General features: G+C 39.8%; 1 protein-coding gene across 3 annotated transcripts in view; it reads left to right on the plus strand.

Annotated features, from left to right (window-relative positions):
• ATXN2 (ataxin 2) overlaps nt 1-23,987 on the plus strand; it is a 52,156-nt gene continuing 28,169 nt past the window's right edge. For 2 of the 3 annotated variants that reach the window (XM_074159346.1, XM_074159347.1), the window contains exons 1-9: nt 1-23; nt 6,945-6,981; nt 8,637-8,696; nt 9,417-9,488; nt 9,724-9,874; nt 17,870-17,994; nt 19,219-19,310; nt 22,053-22,250; nt 22,771-22,949. In XM_074159346.1, the coding sequence (XP_074015447.1) occupies nt 16-23; nt 6,945-6,981; nt 8,637-8,696; nt 9,417-9,488; nt 9,724-9,874; nt 17,870-17,994; nt 19,219-19,310; nt 22,053-22,250; nt 22,771-22,949 (922 nt within the window). In that variant the 5' untranslated portion in view covers nt 1-15. Of the gene's footprint in view, nt 24-6,944; nt 6,982-8,636; nt 8,697-9,416; nt 9,489-9,723; nt 9,875-17,869; nt 17,995-19,218; nt 19,311-22,052; nt 22,251-22,770; nt 22,950-23,987 lie in introns of those variants that run through there. The other variant, XM_074159345.1, reaches the window with a different exon arrangement.

Genomic DNA, 23,987 nt, shown 5'->3' on the forward strand with positions numbered 1-23,987 from the left:
GGCGGGAGGCAGAACATGGGCAGGTGGGTGCGTGGCGGCGGCGGGCGCGGCCCCGGCCCCGCCGCGGAGCGCCCGGCGCGGGCGCCGCTCCCCCTCCCCCGCCGCCTCCTTCCCCCCCCCACCCCCCCCCTTTCCCCTGCACCGGCCTCCATGGGCGGCGGCGCGGCCGGGAGGGGGAGCGGGGCCTGCTGCATGGCGGGGGGACGCGGCCCGGCCCGGCGCGGGGGGCTCCGCCCGGCGGGGCGGGAGCCGGGCATGGCGGCGGGCGGGGCGGACGCAGGCCCGCCGAGGGGCCCGCCGGTTCCGCAGTGCCGCCGGGGCGAGGCCGCGAGGCCAGGCCGCGGCCCGGGTGCCCTTCAGGCGGCCCGGGGGACGGCGGAGGGCACGGCGGGACCTCCATTTTTCTGCGGCGGGCCAAGCCCCCCGCGGCCTGGCGAGGCCTGCGGCGGGGGGCGAGGGGCGCCGCTTCCCCCGGGCCAACGTGACCCGCCTGCTGAGGAGGCGGCGGCGGCGGGGGGGAGGCGGGGGGCGGCGGGGGCGAGGCGCCGTAGCCGGCGGCCGCACGTGCGCGGGGGGACGGCGGCGGGAAGGTGCCGGCCGCGATGGCGGCGGGTTCGGGGCCGGGGGGCGGCGGGGCCCTCCCGGGCGGGGGAGGGGGCAGCGCTCCTGCCTGGTGGAGGCCCGCCTGCGGTGCAGCACTTCAGCCTTCTGGCGTTTATTTTTATTTATTTAAAAAAAAATAATATATATATATATATTATTTTTTTATTTAAATCGCAATAAAATTCTCGCGGGAAGGGAGGCCGCGGGAGCGCTCGTTGGCCTCGGCGGTGGATGCTGGTTCTGGGCACGGCTTCGCTGCTTTGGGGGGCGAGGAGTCGGGGTTCTGCGGCAGGCTGGGGTCCCCCCGCCGTGTCGCCACCCCCCCCCACGGTGTCCCTCCCTCCGTGTCCCCCCCCTCCTCACGCTGCAGAGGCCCTGCTGTCTCACACTGCCTCTGGAAGAGTGATCCTGCTCCTGCTGAAAGAGCATTAGCAATATAAATTCACACATATTTAAGGGAGAAGAGGGGAAAAAAATAATACACTTTCTAGTGTTGTGAATTTTTTCAGTGCTGTGGGGGTCATAACAAACAATCAAAGCAGGAGGGTAACAGTTTTGAAGGTCATAGTCACTCAGAGCAGTTTCATTTCAAGTTTTATTCGTCTTGCTCTTTAACTTGACTTTTTATTCTTCCTCAGTTTTGTGCATTGGCAATAAAACAGAATTTACAGCGGTCCCGTTGTTGGACCTTGCTGGAAATAGGGTTTTACTTTGTTACCAGTCTGTGGAACTGGAAGCAGAGAAGCTTTGGTAGAGTTGAAAAGCACAAAATAAGCTTAAATAACAACAATAATACCTCAGTACTTCATTGAAATGATTTAACAGTTTTTATATGTGGCTGTCGAGATTGAACATGATGTTTACTGTGCATTGCTAAACAGTTATCCCTGCCAACACACAGTGGCAGCGTAGAGGTTAACGTGAAGGGCAACAAATCCTGCAGCTTTTTTTTAAATTTATTTTTATTTTTTTAAAATTCAGTATGATGGTGAGCACTTCTCTCTGTAGATTAGGTGGTCCGAGCTTCAATTTCTCTCTCAAGTGTTAAGATTAAAGCCCCATGGTTTCTTGCACCAATGTCGCCTTCCTAGTTTTGTTGGATAAATTCCACTTCAGAAATCCTTAAGAAGTTCTAGTGGGGCTGTAAAACAACTAACATGCTGCCTTAGAGGTGTTCATACTCTCTTTTTTGTTAATCACATTTTCAAGTTATTTCTGAATGAAGGGTCTGTAAAATTCCGGTTCCTGGGCTAATGGAGCCCCATGGAACACCTTCAGAGAACTATTGATGTCCTAAAGAAAAGTCTTGTCTTTTGGGAGTGTGAATTCAAAGATGGTTCGTGCTGCATATCTGTTCATGTAAATGAAAAGCTAAGTGGCTTTTCTGCTCAAAAAATCCAATTTTGTTCTAGCTGGCCTGCATTTTGGTTTCAGTTTGAATCATTATATTATTTAATAGAAACATAAACATCTCCAGTTTATGCCAGGCTTTCTTCCCAGCAGTTTTGCAGCTCATTTCCCTGCAGCACTAGCATTCTCTTTCATATCTTCTTGAGATGCAAAAGAATGCTACCTTTCATGGCTAAGTTGCTCTTAAAGGCTTAGATTTGGGTAGAAGTCTCATTGATAGTTAACTGTCCTGGACCTAATTTTCTGCTGTGTGTTTATTACCGTAAGACTTAATTGGGCTGAACACCTGGTCCTACATCTGGTAATGAGCAGAGGGTCAGCTTTGCTCACTACGTTTGTTTCTGTGGTTTCATAATGATGGATATATGTATTTCATATTAGAAAAGGTAAAATCTTACGTGAACAAAGAAGACATTTCAGTATTTGTTTTCATGATATTATTAATTTCTTTTACATAGGGGGAAAAATTACAAATGAAGGTATCTTTAAAGATGTTCAAGAGAAAAAAAGGATTAATAGTTTTTTCTTTTTTTTAAAAAAAAAAGAGGCACTGAGTGAAATGCTATGTTTGTTTAATAGCAACTGCATGTGCAATATGGCAGATGGGAAATGGGGCTGTAGGGGGATGCCAATAGCACGTTGAACTGTAATTGAAGAAAACGTAGACCTTATACACAAACCTGCTCCGATGTGCTAGTCAAAATATTATCCAATATCTGCTTTTTGTGGTTTAGCTCAGTTTTGCCCTTAGACAAGCCCAGGAAGGTTAGCTGTCCTGTGATTGGAAGTTGTATCTGTCCCAGCATTCCTTCAAGCCCTGCATCCTTTTTTTGTTACCAATTTTTCCCCATTGTTATTTTACCCAAAGGCAAAACACCTCAGACTCAGCTCTTGGATGGTTACCTGTCTAGTTACAATTGTCACAGGTGGTCTTTTTCCCTTTGGTAACCTTTTTTTGCCTAACTGGGCTTGGGAGCCCTTTAAGAATACTCTGAAGTTACTGTCTTTTATAAATGGCTTTGCCCGTTAAAAAGTTAAAACTGAAATGATCCCATGTTACGTAGCTTGCTTTTGGGACTTAACGCTTCTTGCCTACTCTTTCCCATTTTCCTTGACGTCCTTTTTTTATTAGCCTAACTAAAGGCTTAAGTAAAGGGCAGAAGAGAGGTGTCCGTTCTGTTCAGATAGCAGTAATTGGGAATATCGAGTGCTGAGGCGCTCCGATATAATAGAAGTGGCTGTTCTGGAGGTTTGATCCCATGTGCCATTCAGAGTGTTTCTAGTTTGTTCTGACATCTTTGTGTGCATTGGTTTTAATGCAACTGTGCTAAACTGCTGAGCAAAATGAATGGATAACCTGCAGGTCTCCTTGCTCATGGCTGTTAACGCACTCTAGTATATTTTATACCCACTTTTGAGTGAGTTTTAATTTAACAGCTGATTCATGGCGGTGCATATGGAGAAGGTTCTTCAATGATTAAGTCCATCCACAAGCTACAGATGTGCCTTGGGTCAAACTTGAGTCAGGTTCCTTACCTGTTCAGACTCTACAGAGGTTGTCATCTTGTAAAGAGACAGGAGTTGACATTATTAATGTCAGTATTGGGGAAAAACTACAGAAAACAATGCTGCAGGACTTCTTGTATAATGTTAATTTGCTGCCTTTGATTAATTTGATTTATATAGACATATACTGCACTTAAATGAAACCTTGTACTTCTTATTTCTCCCTTAGAAGAAAGCTTTGCCAGCTCTCTGCACTTGTAATGAAAGTTCTTTAGAGTATCCTGTAAATTTGTTTTCAAAGCAGTAGTAATGTCAGCCAGCGCTCCAGAAACATCCATTCACTCTTTTACAAAGTCTTTGTAGTTGCACTTCTGCTCTAGATATAAATTGCAGTATGGTTGCATTTGTTCCTTAGTCTCAAAGTGAAAGCGCTGGTGGAGAGAAAACCCCGGACTTTCTTTCACATCCTGGAAAGACTTGTGTCCCTTGCATTAGTTTTCACTTAACTGGAAAAATATAAATGCGTGACCTTGTTTTGCTTATACAAATGCTCGACTTGGCATGTAAACATTAGGGTGGGAGGTGAGGGATGCTGAGGAATAGGATAGTAAGTGCTCATAAAAAAAGAAAAAAATTTGTAAGTTGTTGCTGGGGAAAAACGTTTATTGTGCAGCGTTTTGGATTAAGACTTTATGGAGACTTTCACTCTTAAGGTGTAACTGCTCACCTGCAGTGAGGTGGCTACTAAGTTTAATTGCTTGGTTGTTACTTTGTCTGGTGCAGCATTTTTTTGACTCTCTGACTTTGCTACCCCAAAGCCAAAGGGTTTACAAGCTGGATTTGCCAAGCTGCTGTGCCTTCTCCCAGGCTTGCCTTTAACCACATTTCTGCAATATAAATTTTTTTTTTTTTTTTTAATTTACCATACTTAGTGTAATCAAGATATGGTTTTATGTAGCAGTGCCAAATTGCTACAGACCCTTCTAGTTTCCGCCACCCCCATTTCTTAGCATTCCTCTACTGTTTTAAATCATGATAAACTTTTGGCAAAGACCATCTACTTGCTGGCTTTTTTAAAGGTCCTAGTTTTCTTCACATGATGCATCAAAGGGTAGTTTGAACTTGAATCTTCACCTGTTGGAATATAAACCTCAAGTTGATGGCCTTGGTTTTAGCTGAAGATTTGATTTTTGATTGAATTGTAGCACTGGCAGAATTGGAGAATGTCTTTATTTTTTCATCTTGGTGAATGTCTTTCCTTTTTTCTGATGGTTTGTGTTTAACGGTTGTAGCTGGAGAAGAAGAGCTCAGGTCTGTCAAGAGATCAGTTAGATCAGAACAGCATATAGAATTTCTGCAGTTAGCTTAACTCTTGTCTGATGTAGAAGTTAGGACCTCTGGCCAATGTGTATGTACACAATTGGATTGTTTCTTAAAGAAATGTGGGTAGGAACAGTAATTTTGGAAATGTGGTGGGAGATGGAGAATCTAAACCACTTAGGTTGGTGCTTAAAGGGGATGCTCCAAACTTTCTGACCAGTCTAGCAACCCAGTTAATTAAATTCTAAGAATACTTACCAATAAAGATGGGAGCGCTTTCTATTTCAAAGACAGCAAACTCTTTCACTTTTGACCATTTCTATAGCTGATGTAGGAAGTGGTATCTTGTAAAATCTTTTGAGACCAACAAAGTCATGACTTTGGCCACGTTCTTTGAAAGACCATGTTGTTGACGCTTTTGGTTGTAATAAAAGGAAAAATCAGAATTGGACTGTACCTCTCTTTTATTTGGGTGTTTCACATCTGGCGAAATGAGTTACAGAAAGAAGAGGATCATTCATCTGAACATTACACAAAAATTATGTTTCAGGTTCACAAAGGGCTCGCTGCAGCACTATGCTGTAGGACAAATAGGAGACTTAGTAAATGGTGAGACTTGCTTGTCTCCAGAGCAGGTCTGAAGTTGTGACGCTGCCGTATGGAAAGTTAAGGTTGATAGGTAATTACATAAAAGCTATTTGCGGTAGGGTTTTTTTGTGAGATTAGTGCTCTGCAAGTATTCTGAAAATGTCAGCTAGAGATCTGAAATCTGCAGTTATTGCCAATCAGCAAATGTCATCAGTGTGCGTGATGCTGTGTGAGACTACGTTTCTGTTTCAGAAGCTTGTTTTCTTAAACGAGTCAGGTGATGGTTTAGTGGTTTTTCATTTTTTCCTCATTAAGGCCTTTCATGGTTCTCTGATGGACTTGCTTATTTCTGCAGAATTTATTGGAGGGATATTTATGTTCATTGGGAGAAGTTCCTTTGATTTCTTGACTAATTCAAGAGCCCTATTTATAAGGGCATGTTTTGAGAGCAAGGTTGTATTCAACCTCAGCATAGTGTTTTCAAAAGCAATTGAATGCAGTTGACATTCAGTTGGATTTAGATTTCAATGGATATTTTGAAATGTAGACAGGATTTTAGTCTTTCTAAATGGTTGTGCATCTGTAAGATGGGTCTATTTAAAAAATTGATTTTTTAAAAATAAGACTTAATTTTGCCTCAGATCACAGTGTGCACTCCTGAAGTTTGAAGTGATCCAAAACTAAATCACTATGAGAAATATTTGAAACTAGGACTTTTTGGTATAAGGACATAACTTTGAAATCAGGCGCACCAGTGAAGTTGAAGAATTGTAGGTGTTGCGTTGGGGACTTGCTGGCTGCAGGGATGCTGGTGGGACTCGGGTAACTGAGGTGGGGGGCACAGAGTGTTACATTGCGGTTTGCAAGATATTAAGAGCATACAGGTTAATTTAAAAGCTTTTTGAAGTGTCCCGTGTGCTACACATTGACAGATTTGCGTTAAAAGTAGTTAGTGTTTTTGAGGGGATGCACAGAGTTAATTAGTTTCACTTGTTGGAAGGTGATGGTAGTTATAAGCAAGCTCTGTAGGTAGGGCCTGACAATCCGGGCCCCTTTGCAGCTTGGGTCAGTTATTTGGGTGGCCCTTAGTCAGATGGCCAGTGACGATGTACTGAGCCTCTAATCTTAGAGCAGGGACTCTGCGCTAAATAGGGATTGGGCCTGAAAGTGGTTTTTGGTTTTGGGATTTGCCTTAGTTACAGGATTCTGCTTAAAAGATAATATGTTTGGATTTTTATAATGATACAGGCTTAGTATTTTCTTGCTTTTTTGTCCTTTAATTTATTGCAGGTAACCCTCTTGCCTACTAACCAATGTTACTTGCTTGAAGGTCAGTAGTTTGGAGGTAAAAGCTGTGGACCTTGTAGTTGTTGAGTTCTGCTCTACGGGAGTACTGTTTTTTTCTGATCCCGTTCACAACGCTAAATTAAGATGGGGTTTTGAATTCTTGCTTGTTTAGAAATTAACCAGTTTTGGCAGTTCTTTTAATCATATCCCGTGTATGTATTTAATTTCAGAGGTCGCAGCAGTGGCAAAGGACCGCCTCAGCCTACGGTAAGTGTATGTTTTTTCCTCATTGCACCGCTTCTAGATATGATGAAACAACTTTTGTACAGTGAACCCAAGTATCAGTGTAAGGATAGCAGATACTGGAATATTCTCTCCATTTTTTTCCTTTGGCTACTGTGATGGATATTTTATGTTGAGATATGTTTTTCTAAAGATGTAGCATCTTGCATTCATTTAAGTCTCGTGGGAGGGTGAAGGTGGGAAGGGTCACTTAAACTTTTGACTACACTAAGAAATCTGCGATTTCTTGCAATTAAAGTTGTAAATATGGATAAGATTTAACTTAAGGCAATGCTTTTGAATTAGTTCCTATCTGAAGACTCTTAACATTGGCTTCTCCCTTAAACAGATGACAGTAAGACAGCACTCAGTTAAATAAAAATAACAATTTTGTTTAGCTTTACTATAAAGTACTGGCCCAGTATTATCAGTAACCTGAATGTGCAGCTTTAGTTATTATCAAGGCTATATGTTGTTGAACTATAGGTGTGGCTTGACTTGTAGAAAATAATTTTATCAAAGCTAAGGATGTGGGTCTCGATTTAAAGAGTGGATCTTTGAACTGCGCTAATCAAATATTTGCTAATTTGTTATTGGCCTGGTTTTCAAGGATAACTAATTTTGGGGAATGGGGAAGGAGTAGGAAGGTTTAAAAGGACTACAGTTTACTTATATAAATGTTTGTTGAAGATATCAAGACTTTTCAGTTGAAATAAAGAAGCTTTGAGGAAGAGTGATGGAAAAGGTTATAAGCAAACACTAAACATCATAAAAGTGTTAGTCTTTACGACCTCCATATTGAGTGGTGAGCATAGGAGTGTCCTTCAACATGTCTTTTCAGACCAGGAAGCATGGCTAATGTGCAGGAGTAAGTGGATTAAGTAGCTGACAGTTTAAAAGATATGTTGTCAGTTAAAAAGCTCAAAATACAGTGAGGTCCTTGCATGTTTCAGCATCTCTTGTTTCACAAGCATGAAGTTGACAGGGAGAGATACCAGATTTTGCAACAAAACCCAGACATCCGTGCTACTTCATGTACACTTATGTGAGCGTGTTATCTAGCAACCTGGGTGATGCTGGGTTTGCCCTTCTCAATAGGATCTCAGTTCTGATACTGCATGAAGTACTTTTGACTAATTTTATGATAGGTTTTGTAACTCTCTGGCATTCCATGATTTGATGACTTTAGCTTCTGTTAATGCACGTAGTGAGGTCTGTTAGATGAAAAGATGTAGTTCAGCAGGCTCTGAAAGCACTTTTTTGCTTCTACAGCAGTTGAAGTACCTTATCCTCTTGATGGTTCTTAAACCAGAGAGGGATGTTAGCAGGCCTTGTCCAGTCAGGAGTCTGTGCGTATGAGCTTCACCCAACCAGCAAGAGAATGTCCTTATTTAGTGACATTAGGGGCACTCTGTAATGTTTGTCTTGTTTAACAGGCTGTTCAGATCTTGAATTGATCAGAAAAAGGGGTAAGATTTCTCTGGAAATCTCATCTGACCTAAGTTCTATGTAATGTTGACGGAGTAAGGTTTTTGGACCAGTGTTCCTAGGACCCAGTATGTGCTGATGAAAGCCTGACTTTTTGAATTGTTACAAAGTGTTTCTCATATATTCATGACACTGTCTTTTTTATTTTTCAGATTTCTTTTGATGGCATCTATGCAAACATGAGAATGGTTCACATACTTACTTCAGTTGTTGTAAGTCTTCGTATTTGGAAGGAGGGTTCTGTAGTGACATAGAATTGTTAACTAGTCCACTAATTGCAATATAATGGAGTGAATATTAATCTTTAAAAGTAGGCATCTTTGGCTAAGATTGAGCTTTACAGAATCATAGTAATAGCTATTCTGTATTTTTGGTTTGGAAAGGTTCAAACACAACTTGCAGAGGTATAGCAAATTTCTTGGATACACTGGTCTTACTTTGAATTTTCTGTCTTTAGAGAGGTTATGAGTAAATAAAATGAGTCTTTGTACAGGGAATGGAAGCCTTTCTCCCCCAAATCTTAAGGGAAGTTCTGACAAGCCAAAATTAAGTAACAGAGACTGTCCCACCTCTGCTAGAGTCCAGGATAAGTCTTCATCCTTATTTGTACCCACACATATGCACAGACTTTCTTTGTGCACAAGAACTTGTTTGTGTGCATAAGTGGTCAAGAGTCTTGTGAGTACCAAATACACTTCTATGAGTATCTTTAAATCCCTTCAGAACAAATTTTGGTACACACCCAGCTGTTTGTATCTGTAGAACACAGTGGCGTATTAATAAGTGGGCAAATGTTGAATGAGTAGATTTTCTAAAAACTGAGATGTATTTTTACACATTGTACTTATGTAAAAGATGTATCTTTGAGAATCACTCAAATGTCATTTGTCAGGCTGGTAGAAAGCTGTACTTTCATTTTTCTTGCCTTCTAGGGATCCAAATGTGAAGTACAGGTGAAAAATGGTGGTATATATGAAGGAGTTTTTAAAACCTACAGTCCTAAGGTAATTTTTTCCATTTTGGCTCTTCTCTCTTCTAAAAGATCCTAGTACTGAATAATCAATGTTTGATTAAAATTGGAATATTTATTATGAATTATTTTGACTATTCATGTCCAGGTTTACACAAGCAGATTCATTTTTGCAAACTATTGTAAATGTCTGTTTTTTGCAAGTATGTGAAGTTATCGATAAGCTTATTGCGCATTAAGGTAGTGTATTCTTTTTGTATCTCTAATAGTGTGATTTAGTGCTCGATGCTGCTCATCGGAAAACTGCAGAATCCAGTTTGGGGCCAAAACGTGAAGACATACTAGAGAGTATCTTGTTCAAGTCTTCAGATTTTGTTATGGTGCATTTTAAGGATATGGATACCAATTATGCGAGAAGAGGTATATACTTGTTTTTAAAGTTGTCTATATCTTAAGAACATAAGTCAAGATTTTCAAAGTAAATGTTTTAGGATCCAAAACCTGAAGTTAACATATAGACTGTTAATTCTTAATGAGCATGGAACATCCGAGTATCCCATTAAAGTCAACGGAAGGAGCAGGTGCTCAGCACCTCCCAAAATCAGTAATTTAGCAAAATGTCAACAAGGGTTTGCAGAACCTTTGTGAAGGCTCACTGCTTTGAGCAGATGTTTTAGGTGTCTGGAAAGCAAATCCTTAGTGGTGTTACAAAACGTTTTACAGAATTCTATGGGAGATTTTCTTTTCTTTTGTAAATGTCTATCTAAATTAGTCTATTAAATGTTGTATGAGAAGCCATGAATACACAAATTCTTTATAAAAAGGTTATTGTTTAGAGTTGGTGTATATATAAAGTCTATATTTAGTTAAGTAACTTTTGTCTGTAAATATGCATTCATATTAATCTAAAAATACAGCTGCAAACAGAGCTAAAAATTCTTTAGGAAAATCCGCTATTTGTGTTTTTAATTTCTGCTTTACTACTTGTTAGATCTGTAGGTAAGGCTCTCAAATATAGAACAACCTAGTGAGGTGGCAGGCAAGTGGTCTTAAAATCTTGAAGACGTGGCTTGAAACTGTCAGAATTAAACTATTTTACAGGCAGTCTTCATACTTTTTCTTTTAATGTCTGACCTCTAAGACGCTAATTATTTTTCTGGAACCTGAAAGGCTCCTAAGTCAGATAGCTCTAGTTCCTTTGCGGGTGGGTTTTTCTTTGGTTGGTTTTTTGGGTGGCAGATTTCAAGGGTTTTTATGCTTCTGTTCCTGACTTGCTGGGTTAAGGAATAAAAGGGAATCCGTAGCTTTCTGTGACATGGAGTGAAATTGCATATGTGTACATTTCCAGGTTGGTCAATGACAGTCACTGGGAGCTCAGTGATTATTGTAACGCACACACTTTATTCCCATGTAGCAGTGACTTAGAGATGCGTAGGGACTGGTGGACAGCTCGCTCTTTCTTCACCTTGTGTTTTTGAACGTGCATATGTTCTTGTCTGATTTAAAGCTGAGGAATGAGAGGCTTGTTGTTTCAAGGAATTTGCTTTTCCCAGAAGAAGATGCATAATGTCAGAGCAAATGTAGCATTGAAATGCAGATAAGTTCCAGGTTCTGGATGGGACTTGGAATTTAAATTACACGAGAACTGTTTTATAATGGGTCTGCTATGAACGTCACTTTAATGTAAATGCAAACTGGGTTCTCCATTACCCAATCTTTACAGATTTTCAGCAGACAGAATGAGGAATATACTACTACTTCTAGGAATAATTACTCAATGGAACTTTTCTAGAAGAAAATTACTGTTTCAGGTTGAACAGCCGCTCGATTCGCTTTATTAGGTGGAATGTCTTCAAATTTAAATCTCTTAAGTAGCTGGAGAGGAGAAGTGAAATAAAGCTGTAGAGACTTGGAACAAGATAAACTGGAAGGCTGCAAAATTTGATAACTTGCAGTGGGTAAATTAATCTGCTTTCCATTTTGTCTCAAAAATGTACTATCTTGAAATGACACTTGAAAGTTCAAGTCAGTCTCTGATCACACCTGGAAATTAGAGCAATGAAGGGCCCTCTGCTTCTTGGGAAATTAAATAAGCAAGGATTCAAAAGAGTGGAAGTGTATGAACATGCATGCAGGACCTGCTGGCCTTTTGTTCTTATAAATAAACCCCAATCTTCATGGTACCGAGTCAGATAAACCTGTGTGATTCACAGTAAAAACTGAGTCTGAACTCCTAGGTGAGGAGATAGTGCTCCTTGCTGTGTCTGTATTGGGAATGGTTACTCTCTGGTGCCCAGAGAATTTTGACAGTGTTGCACTAACCCAGGAGCAAATATTTTAAAATTGCCTCAATAGTTTTTGGTTTTCACAGATGAGTCTGTAGATAATATGGACATACTTGGTTGGAAAGGCACCTTCTTCTTGCTTTCTTAAAAATGTAATCAAACAAAAGGGCACTTCACAAGCACTGGTGCCGTAGGAGAGGCTTACCTGGAGAAGCATTTGTTGGGGTCTCTGTGTGTAGTTTCTCCTACCCCTGGGGAGACTGCTAGACTTGAGGAGGCCTTGAGGTAAAAATTTCTGCAAAAGATACCTTTTTTTGAAATCTTAGTGCATCCTGATTTCCTGGTTCAGTGTAAGTATCTGGAGTTCTACGGATTTTTGTTCTGCCATTTGCTTGCCTGCTGAGCTGGAGGAGTGTGGACAAAGTGTGCTCCTGACTGTGGGTCTTGATCTTCTGACTTACCCTCAGACATGAATAGCAGAGATTTTAGCTGCATTGGCTGCCTTTCTGACCAAGTCAGACAGAAGAGACTGGAAGAGTACCGGAAAAGAGCATCAGGTGGGGAGAAAGGGAATTGGAGGAGTGGAAAATACAGTTGTCTCTGAAAGAACCATCTGAAATAGTCTGCCAAGCATCTTTCATTTGCTATCACGCTTGTGCAGCTTTAGGGCCGTGAGCTGATAATTCATCCTGCAGCCACGTCAGTGGTGCGAGTGCAGGGGAGGGAACGACAGCCTGGACTTGGGGTGGATGAAACCACCCCATTTGGAAGCAGCGGTCTTACATTTGCTTGTGCCAAGCATGACATTGCACCTTTACACGCACCAGTGGAGAAAGTGTGCTGCCTGCCCAGATTGTAGAAATTGGAAGGTTTGGGAGAAAAAAAAAAAAATAGGAGGTCTGCATGGACAGGGATGTTCTAACAGTTTATGTTTAAAAAATAAATCTCTCCCTATTTCCTGGACCCTTATTTATAACTCTGTCAGTCTGCATAGACCTTTGTGCTTGTGTAGATTCCTGTTAGGCTTCAAAACGAATGGAAAGGCGTCACCTGAGGGTCTCTCACTGTGGAATTGGGGCTTTCTACAGTACAGGCAGGCTGATGAATGAAACATGCGTTGGAAGACTCAGGTGAAATTTTATTATACCCATCATCCCCCTTTCAGACTACTCGGCCTGCATTTAAAGAGGGACAGGCGCTGTCTTCTGCCTCTGGCAGTGGGAATCGACTGCTAAAAACCCACTCTAATGCCAGTGTTGAAATCCTTGGCTGTACGTTCGCGTGGAATATCTTTCTGCTTCGCCTTCTGAGACAAAGCTGCCTATATCTCGGAGCTGCTTGCATTGCTTGGGCTGCATGATTGAAACAGGAGGGTGTATTTCTCCTGTGTTCTACAGAACAAGCTTCCAGCGGTGTTTCCTCTAGTCCCGAACACTGATCAATTGAGAGCACTGGTTTGCACGACTCATATTTTGTGTAAGGCTTCAGAATTGCCGCCTTGGCTTCTCTTTAAAGACAAGACAATTCAACATCATAACTACTGTTAAGTAAAAGACTTCTACAATGTTTTTATTGGGTTTTTGGCACCATTATTGCACTCTGAGAAAAATATTACAAATCCAATGAAAAAAAGGCAGAGGAGAATTGGCTATTTAAGTTTTTCCTTGAATTAGCGCTGAAAGTGGCATCCTTCCAGGGAAAGTGTTGCAAGGGGAATAGCAGTAGGCATATTATGAACAAAGGAAGGAAATGTTAGCTCTGCAAAAGCTGGTCGTAGCTGGTTTTAATGTTTCAAATCAGTGGTAAGTAGTTACAAAACAAACGAGAGTTTACTGTTGAAACCTTTAAGGTGAAACCTGAGTTTACTTTGGGCCATGCTGTACTTGATCAAAGCTTGCAGTGTGTGGCACCGGCACCTCTGGCACATAGTGCCCATGGCTTTAATAGCGTTTGAACTGCAGAGTTGCACTTCATCGCATATTTGTGCTCTTCGCCATTAGTAGCTCAAAATATGTTTGCGAAAACAAGCATGTTAAACACTGAAATTAATTAAACATGGACTCTTAATTGCTCTATTCTGACATTTTTTTCTTTAGCTCATTTAATAGCACATACTTAAAAGAACTTACCTAAACTGAGTTTTTCTAAGAATATGTATATTTAATTTGCCTTTACTTAGTGTGAATTTCTGTGGCATAGCATTGTCCTTGGGATTCTTTTTTTTCCGGTTAGCAAGCTGTAAAACAAGAAGCGAGGTCTTTGATGTCCAAAATTCTTTGCTTAGGAGATGTCACATTAAGCAGGTACAGAGGCAGTGGGGGCTAATTGAGTGTTACAGCTCAAGCTCTTTGTTTGACCTGTTTTCATTTGATCTTTAACTTGGATTTTACCATGTAGCAAAGGAATTGATTAAAAATTTGGCTGTGTCAAGGTGTCATGTGAATTGCTCATTCAACAGCGCAGAGATATGAGGCACCAGATAAGGGGGAGGCTGAGCCTGGGCAGTCGGTATCTTGTCTGTTATTACCCTGCCAGTCGGCACTTGTGGCAGCAGTTCATGTGTTAAGCTTCTACTTTATTAATAATCTTAAGAGCAGTATTTTTGTTTTGGAATTTGTAGAATTTATTTTTTTTATTATTTTCTCAATTTTATTGGTAATTAATTTTGGCAAAGTCTTATTTGACTTGCCACGCTTTTAATCTCGGTGCCCCGTGTGCCTGCCTAGCTGTTTGTTCCAGGAAAACAGTCATCTGTGCCTTGAGGTGCCTTTCTGCTACATTTAAACTTTACCTGGATGCTCCTGAGACCATATTGTCTGACTAGAAGTCTGCCTTTGTAGCTTGAATTTCTCCTGACTGGATTTTCTTTGAGCTGTAGAGGTTAAACTGATGTTGCAGTCTCACTTGTGACTTTCATTCTAAAGGGAGAGAGAAATGAAGAGCAGTGAAGTTTCCTGTGCCCCATGATATACTGAATCCTACTGGGAAACTTAGCATTGACTGTTCACATCTTACTCAGATCTGTAGCATTCGTTAGGTAGATGGAGTTTTTGTTTTGCCTTGGTTTCTTCCCCCCCCAGTTCATCTTTATCCTTATAGTTTTTAAGAGAACCCTGCTGAATGTTTATGTGGCTTTCTAAGTAAGAAAATTAATGGGTTGAGCAGATGAGTCTTTAGTGAGTATTTTATTCATGGTATCCAAAATGACACAGTCGTGTATCGAGTTTGTCTGAAGTAATTTAATAGAAATTCAGGAAACACCCTTCTAAAATACAGATTACCACCATCAGGTGCTATCCTCCTAACTCCTATTTATCTAATCTCATTGAAGAAAAGTTCTCTCTACCCCCAGTGAGGTAGTGTAGAAGTAAATTTCAGTTTCCTCACTGACATAAGCAACCTCCAATTTGCATTTGGTGTAAAATGTCCAATCTGAGAGGAATCGGACATGAAACACTGAATTAATGATGTTAACACAGAAGCAGCCCTGGTCTGTCTGGGTTATGGCAATGTGAGCTACAGGTTATTGATAAGGTAAATGTAGAGTTTCCAAATGCAAGCCTTACTTTTGCTTTCCTGTTAAATGTGCTCTTTTGTTACTACTTAACTATAGATTGAGGTAGAACTGTGTTACTATGTAGTTTCAGATGACATTTAAAATATATCTTCTGTTTTTATAGTACATCTTAGAAACTGTTAGTGTGAAGGGAAACAGAGATGTTTTCTTTCAAGTTGATATACCTTAGAAATCTATAAGCTATTTGGAGGGGTTTTTTTGTGAAGCAAAATGGGGAAATACGTGGGGCTGTTAATGGGTGGGAACATTCCTGAAGTTTTATTATGGAAATGATCTTTGCAAGGTGGGAGATGTATAATCAGTTTGAATATGTCTGTGAGAGGGACTCAAAGCTTTGCCTGAATTCAGCCATATAATGTGAAAAAAAATCCACCTGTATTTATATCTGACGTCTTCCAATTTTTTCTCTCTCCATATCTGTTATAGTTCCTTCAGAAACAGGTAACTTTTTTGGCAGTCACTCTCTGTCTCTGCATCTTGCCTTTCATAATGCTTTTGTTACCATAATATATAACGGAATCTTAATATCTTTGCTCGCACATTTATGGCACTATAAAACATGCATGCGTAACTTCACAGAATCATTTAGACTATCTTGCAGTTAGTTGGTGACTTCTGTTCTCACCCTTGATTTTTACCTATTCTGAGCAGTTGAAAATGCAACGATTGAAATTTTGCATCAGCACGTAGGAAGTACAATGATACGACTCCATTTCAGAACCGTTTACAAGTAATCCCAGAAGGTGCCTGCTGAAGGCATTGCTTTTAGTGAGGAGCTCAAATATTATCTCACCTGAAAGTGTTAACCTCCAGCTGCGTAGGTATTGTCACAGCTTGGGTTGGCACTGTGACATCTCCCAAGGTGATTGATGCAGGTTTTTTGCAATTTCACACGAGCCCTAACAGTGGTGTGCCTGGTTAGGTGTCTTTCTTTCATTTGGCTTTCTTTTCTTCTTTTACTGATTTCTTTTGTATTTGAAATGAATGTTTAGCTAATAAGCTCCTATTTTTCATACATTTTCTGTAACATTTTATTTCATATAAGCTTATTAACAATGCTTAATTGCTTACCCGTAGTTCCTTTGGTCTTTGTGTATGAGTTGAGCGAGCATTTCATGAGATAGTACTGAATGTCATTAGACAGACTAAGCCCAGTTAACTTTTATGACAGATCGTACCAATATACGTGCAGAACTTCACTGTGAAATTGGGTAAAACGGGGATGATAAGCTATGGCAGCAGTCTCTCTTTAAAAAATGTTTAAAACCTGTAACATCAGTGGCCAGCTTCATGCGCTGTGAATTCTTTTCACGATGGCTTTAAAGTTCATTTTTCTCAGGAAGATTTCAGATCTTGCCAAAAGTTAATTTAAGCCACATTCTTCCATATCTGCCACTGCTTGGTTGTTTGATCTCATCTTTTCTAAAGGCCTGAAATGTTTGCTCCTTATTTTATAAGTAGAATGATAATAGGAAATTCTAGATTGAAGGCTTATTTGTTTTAGGCTTACTTATTTATTTATAAGCTTATAACAAGCTTATTTTTATTTTTTAAAGTGCCTTCTGTTTAAGTAATTTAAGAATTTGCAGGCAGCTCTGAGATTTAGTTGCTTACAAATACAAAAGCTTGGCTTCCTTGGTGAATGGCTTTGTACATATTTTTTTTAACAGCATTTTAATATTCTAGTATTATTCCTTCTTAAGTCTGGTTTGAATGAAACATGAACAAGTGAAAATAAAAGCTCGTGATCTTTATTTTTTTTATATACGTTCTTATCATTTGTGTAAACAATAGCAGACCCTTACTGCTTAATGCACCTAATGGTGTATTTATTTTCATATGTTGTTGAGAACAAGAGGTAGAGAGTTTCTAAATCTCACTGGGTGACTTGGATAAGCTGCTTCTTGAAAAACCTCTTGCAGGGAAGAGACCGTTTCTGTTCATGTCACAGTGAACGGGTGCACCAAGCCAATGGATAATTGAATTCCACTGCAAAGGGAGTAAAAGCGTGTGTGTGCATGCTGGTGTGCTGAAGAGTTGTGGAAATGGAAGAAACTCGGGCATTTGAAGGGAAACTTGTATTTTTCCCATTTATTTAGGGAATGGGATTAGGTTACATTCATGCATTAGCATAATATGTTAGCGTGCAGTTTTGTGGGCTTTTTGGAAAAGCGTATTATACAAGTCTGGGGGTTTCTAGAGGATGGGGATCCTCAGGTAGTTGGGGTTTTTATTTGGGTTGTTTTGTTGTTTTTTTTTTTCTTTAAGAACATACATGTAGTTTATATGCAATATTTTGAAATAACAAAAGCAATTACTGCTATTGTTTGATATATTAGAATTTAGTCTGTACTTTCATAGTTATTCTAAGTAGGAAGTAGGCACCTTTCCAATCCAGTCCTGTTGAATACAGCAACTACAAAAGAAGGTGAATGATTAATGTGCCTGTGAATCAGCTGCGTTGGGTTGTTCCTCAGGTAAACTAGTGTGTGCAGTGTCTTCTTGTGCTTAACCAAATTGATTTCACCCCCCTCCCTCCCCACTCCGTTGTAGATGCTTTTACTGATTCAGCCATCAGTGCTAAAGTAAATGGTGAACACAAGGAAAAGGATCTTGAACCATGGGATGGAGGAGAGACCACCGCTAACGAGGAGCTTGAGGCATTAGAGACAGATGTTGTAAGTAATGCTTTTTTATCATCTATGACAGTCTGTAGAAAACAAGCTATTTCTCTGGACATGCCTTGCAACAATTCCTTAATTTTAATCTGGTAATGAACTTTTGACTAAAATTGCTGGCCTATGTAGTATGGGTGTATGTTCAGTCTTTGCTGGCAGCTGCCACAGTACTTTTTTTTTACAATTAGAATAAGAATAGCTGGATTTCAAATGCCACTTTTGGCAAATCTTGACAAATGGCAGCTGCTGTGGTAAGGGACTTGTTTGACTCATGGACTCCAAATTCAGCAATACTCTGAAGTGATTTACGTTTAATCAGAGCGTTCCTGTCTGACTATCATTGCGTTTGGAAATTATGGCGAAATTGTGCTTAGCTAACTGTCTCTGAGCTAAGATGAAGGAAATGGATGGAAGTCTGACCCACGACTTAATAAGCACAGATACAATCTCAGTAGATTATGAATCGTTAGATGAAGAGCATGGCCTCAAATGACGTTTCCTGATGCATCATGGCAAGTCAGCTTTTACTCAGCCGTGCATCCTTTTTAGTAAGGTATTCAGACCGCAAAATGTTAAAGAAAGAAGATAATATTACTGATTAGAGGAGAATCTAGTCATGTTACTGTGGAGCATATTAACTTTAGGTAGAACAGTTATCCTGTCAATTTTAGTGTACATATTGTACGGCTGAGATTATTAGAATACTTAATACTGTCAGTGCTTTTATAGAACACTCAAAACATTTATCGTTGTGCTTGAGTGCTGTAGTAGCAATTTCACTGAAGTGGGGAAGTTGTGTGGATCAACAGGGGTCTTCTGCCTGTGGGGTGTGTGTGTCTCAGATAATTGCATTGGTAGTGCATTTGGAAAGGTTCAGCACTTGCCACAGCGAGGGACGCTTACAACGTTCAGAAGTGTCAATTTGCACTTTCTGGAAAAGGCATTAATGTATTTATTTCTTGCTAGCCAGTAATCTTCCAGTACAGGGTGGGCACGGTACTTAAACAAAACACCAGCAACAAACAACAAACTGGCTTTTGAAGGTAAAATCTGTGCATCTGATAAACAAAGCTCCCTAAAATAACTGTGACTTTAGTAACTTTGGACAGTGAATTCATAGGCCCAGGAAAAAGGGCAAAAGGTTTAACTACTGCCATCAGCCCTTAATTTTAAGGGAATGTGTTTCCAGTGTCATTTTGAAAAACGAGCATCATTTTCTTCTAGTCTAATGGATGGGATCCCAATGACATGTTTCGTTACAATGAAGAAAATTATGGTGTAGTATCAACTTATGACAGCAGTTTATCTTCTTATACGTAAGTTCCAAAATATTTTGTTACTAGATTTGTATTTAATGTTCTCCCTGGTTTGACAAACTTTATGTTCTGAAGATAATTTTACATACTTTCTAAAGTTGTACAATCGAATAAATGAAAAAGCAATGAATGAATAGTGCTTAAGAAACCTTGCCAGTGTTCTGTGAATAGTTAAATGTAGTAATCATTATATATTCCCTTAAATGGATACAGTTCATTCCCATTGCAATATTTTCTGAATTTAGGCATGCAATAATGCTTATTCTTACAAAAGCTTTTATGAATAGGGTGGAAAATACCAAATTGTGAAACTATATTCTGTTTTTACATAGCTGCTATACCTGCAGTTTGTGTTTAATCTAGCAGAACAGTTTGACTAAACCCTGATTTTATTGAGACAATTGATCTGGTGGTTATTGGAATGTTGAAATGTTGCTGATATTTAAGGGGAACTTGTGTGCTGTGGACAAGTTGTTTAGCAGACATGTCCAGATCTAAGTTAAAGTTTCATTTACAATATAATAGTAACTTGAATATAGAAGTAGTGTAAAACCTGCTCTGGCTGTTTTTGCAGCATGGACCTGTTCCCAGTAGTCTGCAGCTATAATGTTAACTGCAACTGTGAAACAAATCAATTGCAGATGTTCAACAGCCATTGTGAAATATCTTTAATGTTTTCCCACCCTTTTAACCCCCAAAGCGTGAACTAATTTTTGAATGCCCAATAATTGCAGTAAATATTTTTATTTTTATACAGAATTGGAGCAGTTGTCTACAGGTCTCTGGTTCAACACTTTTATTTTTACTATTTAGTTAAAATAGACCTGTAACACGGTGATAATCAAAGTGGTTTAATCGGCTTACATTTGAATCCTGGGGAAGCTGTTCTTTCGTATACTTGACTGCTCTAAGTACTTTTTGTACTTTTGAACTTTAGTCTTCCATCTTTCTGCTCTATGGATATTAATGGAAACAGATGAAAAACATGAAGGTGCCTTTAAGTTGCCAGTGATAAATTCCATTGTTTCCCAGTCAAGCAGCTTCTTTGCGTACCAGTCTGCTAAACTGGGAAACTCTTTTCCTGATTCTCCAACTATGCGATGAGCAGCAGTGTAGCTAAATGCTTATATCTGCAGCTGAAGGATTGTAAAGGATTTATTGGTTAATTGTTTTCTCTTCCTGGAGCTAAGCGTTAGCAGGTACAGTTTGTCAACCTGCACAAAGGTACACGTTTTTGTTGTAGCAGGCAAACTGCATTGGTGTGTTCATCAGCTGCTTCTTTCATCCCCGGGGTACTGAACAATATCATCTTGCCCATCCCCTCGTTTCATTTTTAATGACCTTTTTCCCTGTTAGAACAAATCATTCTTTTGCTTATTTAGATTTCCATCAGTCCTGCTGCACACATCCTTTCATTTTTTTCAGTCATTTTAAACAAATGAGGATGTATTGGGTGTTCTCCTTTTCTTGTCTGTATGCTCAATACAGGGTAAGCGAGGCCCGGGACTTCAGGTTTGTATGCATTGTGTTCATGCATATCTTACTTGAGCCAAAGCTTTACGCTGAAGGGTAAGGTTTTTATTTCATATTCTTGTAGTTACTATTGATAAGGTGGATGTCCCAATAGATGTCCCAGCTGGGGAAAAACTTATGATGTAGTAGCCAAGCACTGGCTTGGAATTTGGCAGAGCCACTTGTTTTCCTAGTTCTGTGACCAACACTTGAGTAATCTTGCATATATTATTTCATACTTGGCTTGTATCTCCACCTACTTTCTTTGTTCTTCATTTTTATATTATTTAAAATATGTGCAGTAGTGATTATAGAATGCCCAGCGTAGCGTGGTCCAAGCCTCAACTGTGTTCTGTATTTTTATGTAGTTTATTCTAAAGTAAGGTTGGATGAAACTTTTGGAACTCAAAATTAGAATCCAAGACAAAGCACAAAGTTGTTTATAAAACCTGATACTTCAACAAAAATTTGAACAGGTAAAAACCAAAAACATGGGTGGACAGAGGGAGGTGCCTGGAGTGATGTCCATCTCAGTCATCTCTCTCGCTATTTCATTACTCACGTATTGAATTCTTACTCGGTGGCTTTCCTAAGGGAGCTACATATGCTTTTTGCAATATGCTGTTACCTAATATAGATACACAGGATGAATGGTTTTGAGGTCCTTGGACATGGCAAATGAGTCATGGGTTTCTAGTCCCGTGCTCTAGTGTATTGCACTCATCTTTCTTGCAGTTATCCGTAACAGCATGAGCTGAAATTCTGTGGCTGGAACTATCAAACAATTAAGCACGTAACTCTTCAATTTCAGTAGGATTGGGGACGCTTCTGTCTGTTGGGAATGTGTAAATAGCTACAGAAATTCAAATTTGGTCTCTTACAGTAGCTTCCTATCTAAACACCAGACTAAAGCTTTTTATTATAAATATACTCAACCGTGTTAAAAGGTGGAGCCTTTGCATGGCTTTAGGGACTGGGGATTTTGCAAGTCATATGGAAAAGCTCTGCACCCTGACCTCAGCTCTCTAGGCAGGTAAATGACACTGAATTTGCATATAATATCAAACCAGTCCATGAATATTGACATACTAAAAAAGACAGTGAGTCTATTGACTTAAAAGCAAGTTTTTTTACTCTGACTTGGTTAGAATTAACGCCATGTAATTTTTGTAGCTCCTTTGTGCTTTTGAATGCATTTCAGAGATTCTTTTCCTTTCCATTGTCTTTTAGGGTGCCATTAGAAAGAGATAATTCAGAAGAGTTTTTAAAACGGGAAGCCAGAGCAACTCAATTAGCAGAGGAAATTGAATCAAGTGCCCAATACAAAGCTCGGGTTGCCTTGGAAAATGATGAAAGAACAGAAGAAGAAAAATATACTGCTGTTCAGAGAAATGCTAATGAACGAGAAGGACATGGTGTGAACACTAGGTACTTGCATATACTGTGAATAGTATTTTTATTTAAATGATGTGCATATTTTGGTACAGTAGCAATTTACTCGTTGAAACTGTGCTTTTTCAGCAGGGCTCATTAGGTTAGGAGCCCTGTGTAAACAATCATGTGCTGGTTTTGGCACTCGTGCCAACGTGTACACCTCCGCCTGGCCCTGTATTATCTCTGTAGGGAGACAGACTTCCCCACGTGGGTAGGTCACTGTGGTGAATTCATACCAAATGACAGGAAAGGGCAGTGGTTTCGGTATGTCATGGGGAATTTCAGGCATTAATACTAAATCCTTGAGTGTCTGCATGCTCATAGAAAGTGGACTGTGTGGTCAGTATCAAAAGCCAATTCATGAGGTGAATGTTAGGTCAACATCTGATAGTATTTAGAGTTTTCCTTGAGCTTGACTTGGAAAGACGGAAAATACCAGCAGAGCTTTTGATCAGGTACTTTTCATTGTCTTTCAGTTCTGTCTTAACACTGATAGAAATTTGCTGTGTTTCAGAGAAAATAAATACATTCCACCTGGACAGAGGAACAGAGATGTCCTGTCCTGGGGAAGTGGAAGACAAAACTCACCACGGATGGGCCAGTCTGGATCAGGACCACCGATTTCAAGGTCTGGATCCCATACTTCAGAATTCAGTCCTAACTCTGGAGCAGATCAAAGAGTAGTTAACGGAGGTAAGTATCTGAAGTCTAATTGAATATGCCATATAAAATCACAATCAATTATCTAATTGTGTTGAAACTGCATATGATGTGGTCTTAGGATATGTACTTGATAAGCCAGGTCAGCATTCATCATTTAAGACAGAGGTTGTGATTTTGATTTTGGATTTAACTCATAATGGAACGCGCATTTGACCGCACTGTATGTAGCTTTGCGGAGCAGAAATGTCTCTTGTTTTGCTTCTCAAACACCTTTGTCTTAGGTAATGGTGCAGTATGCAGTTTTAAAGACTAAAAATTGCTTTGTGCATGACTTCTGCTGATCTCTGTGTGGAGGAGTAGCAATGCTGACACCTAGTGAAAGGGAGGTGGCAGCCAAGGAAGCATCACTCTTCCTTTCTGGTGCATGGATCAATTCTGTTTCCCATGGAAAAGAATAAAGCAACTTACTGACTTTACAGTGATGTGCGGGGGAAAAAATCATAGTTGGGAAAGTAAGAGAAGTGTTAGGGGAAAAAGAATCAAAAGCTTTCTCTCCAAATAGCTATTTGAGTATTTTCTGCTATTCACATGGGTAATATTTATAAACAGACATCACTGAGCACCACGTAACAGGAATTGGTGTTTCATAAACCAAACACCATTTTCTGAGATGGATTTCAGCAGTAGCCTGTCCTTGAGGCATTATTTTTATAAGTTAAAAATGCTGTAGTATGAGATCGTTGTGAATAAATGAAAAATGTATAGTACTCAAGTGCCTCTATCTGGAGAGGAAGTCTGAGAAACACCTAAAGGTAAGTGAGACTTCCTTTTTAAATACGGAGTCAGCTGTACAAAGGATGTACAGCTGAGTCTTGTCCAAACAATGCAAACCGTGAAAATTGTTTGTAGTATTTGTGGTTTCTGTCATCCTGTTACTCTGCTGAATGAACATCATATACCCAAAATATTCAGAATGGCTTGTGAATTCAGTTTCTTTGTTTTGGGAACAAAGAACCCTGTAGCCTAGATTAAAATACTACATTAATACTTCAGATAACTGATAAAGGC

Source organism: Numenius arquata, chromosome 16 (assembly GCF_964106895.1).
Source record: "Numenius arquata chromosome 16, bNumArq3.hap1.1, whole genome shotgun sequence".
In the NCBI taxonomy this organism is placed as follows: domain Eukaryota; kingdom Metazoa; phylum Chordata; class Aves; order Charadriiformes; family Scolopacidae; genus Numenius; species Numenius arquata.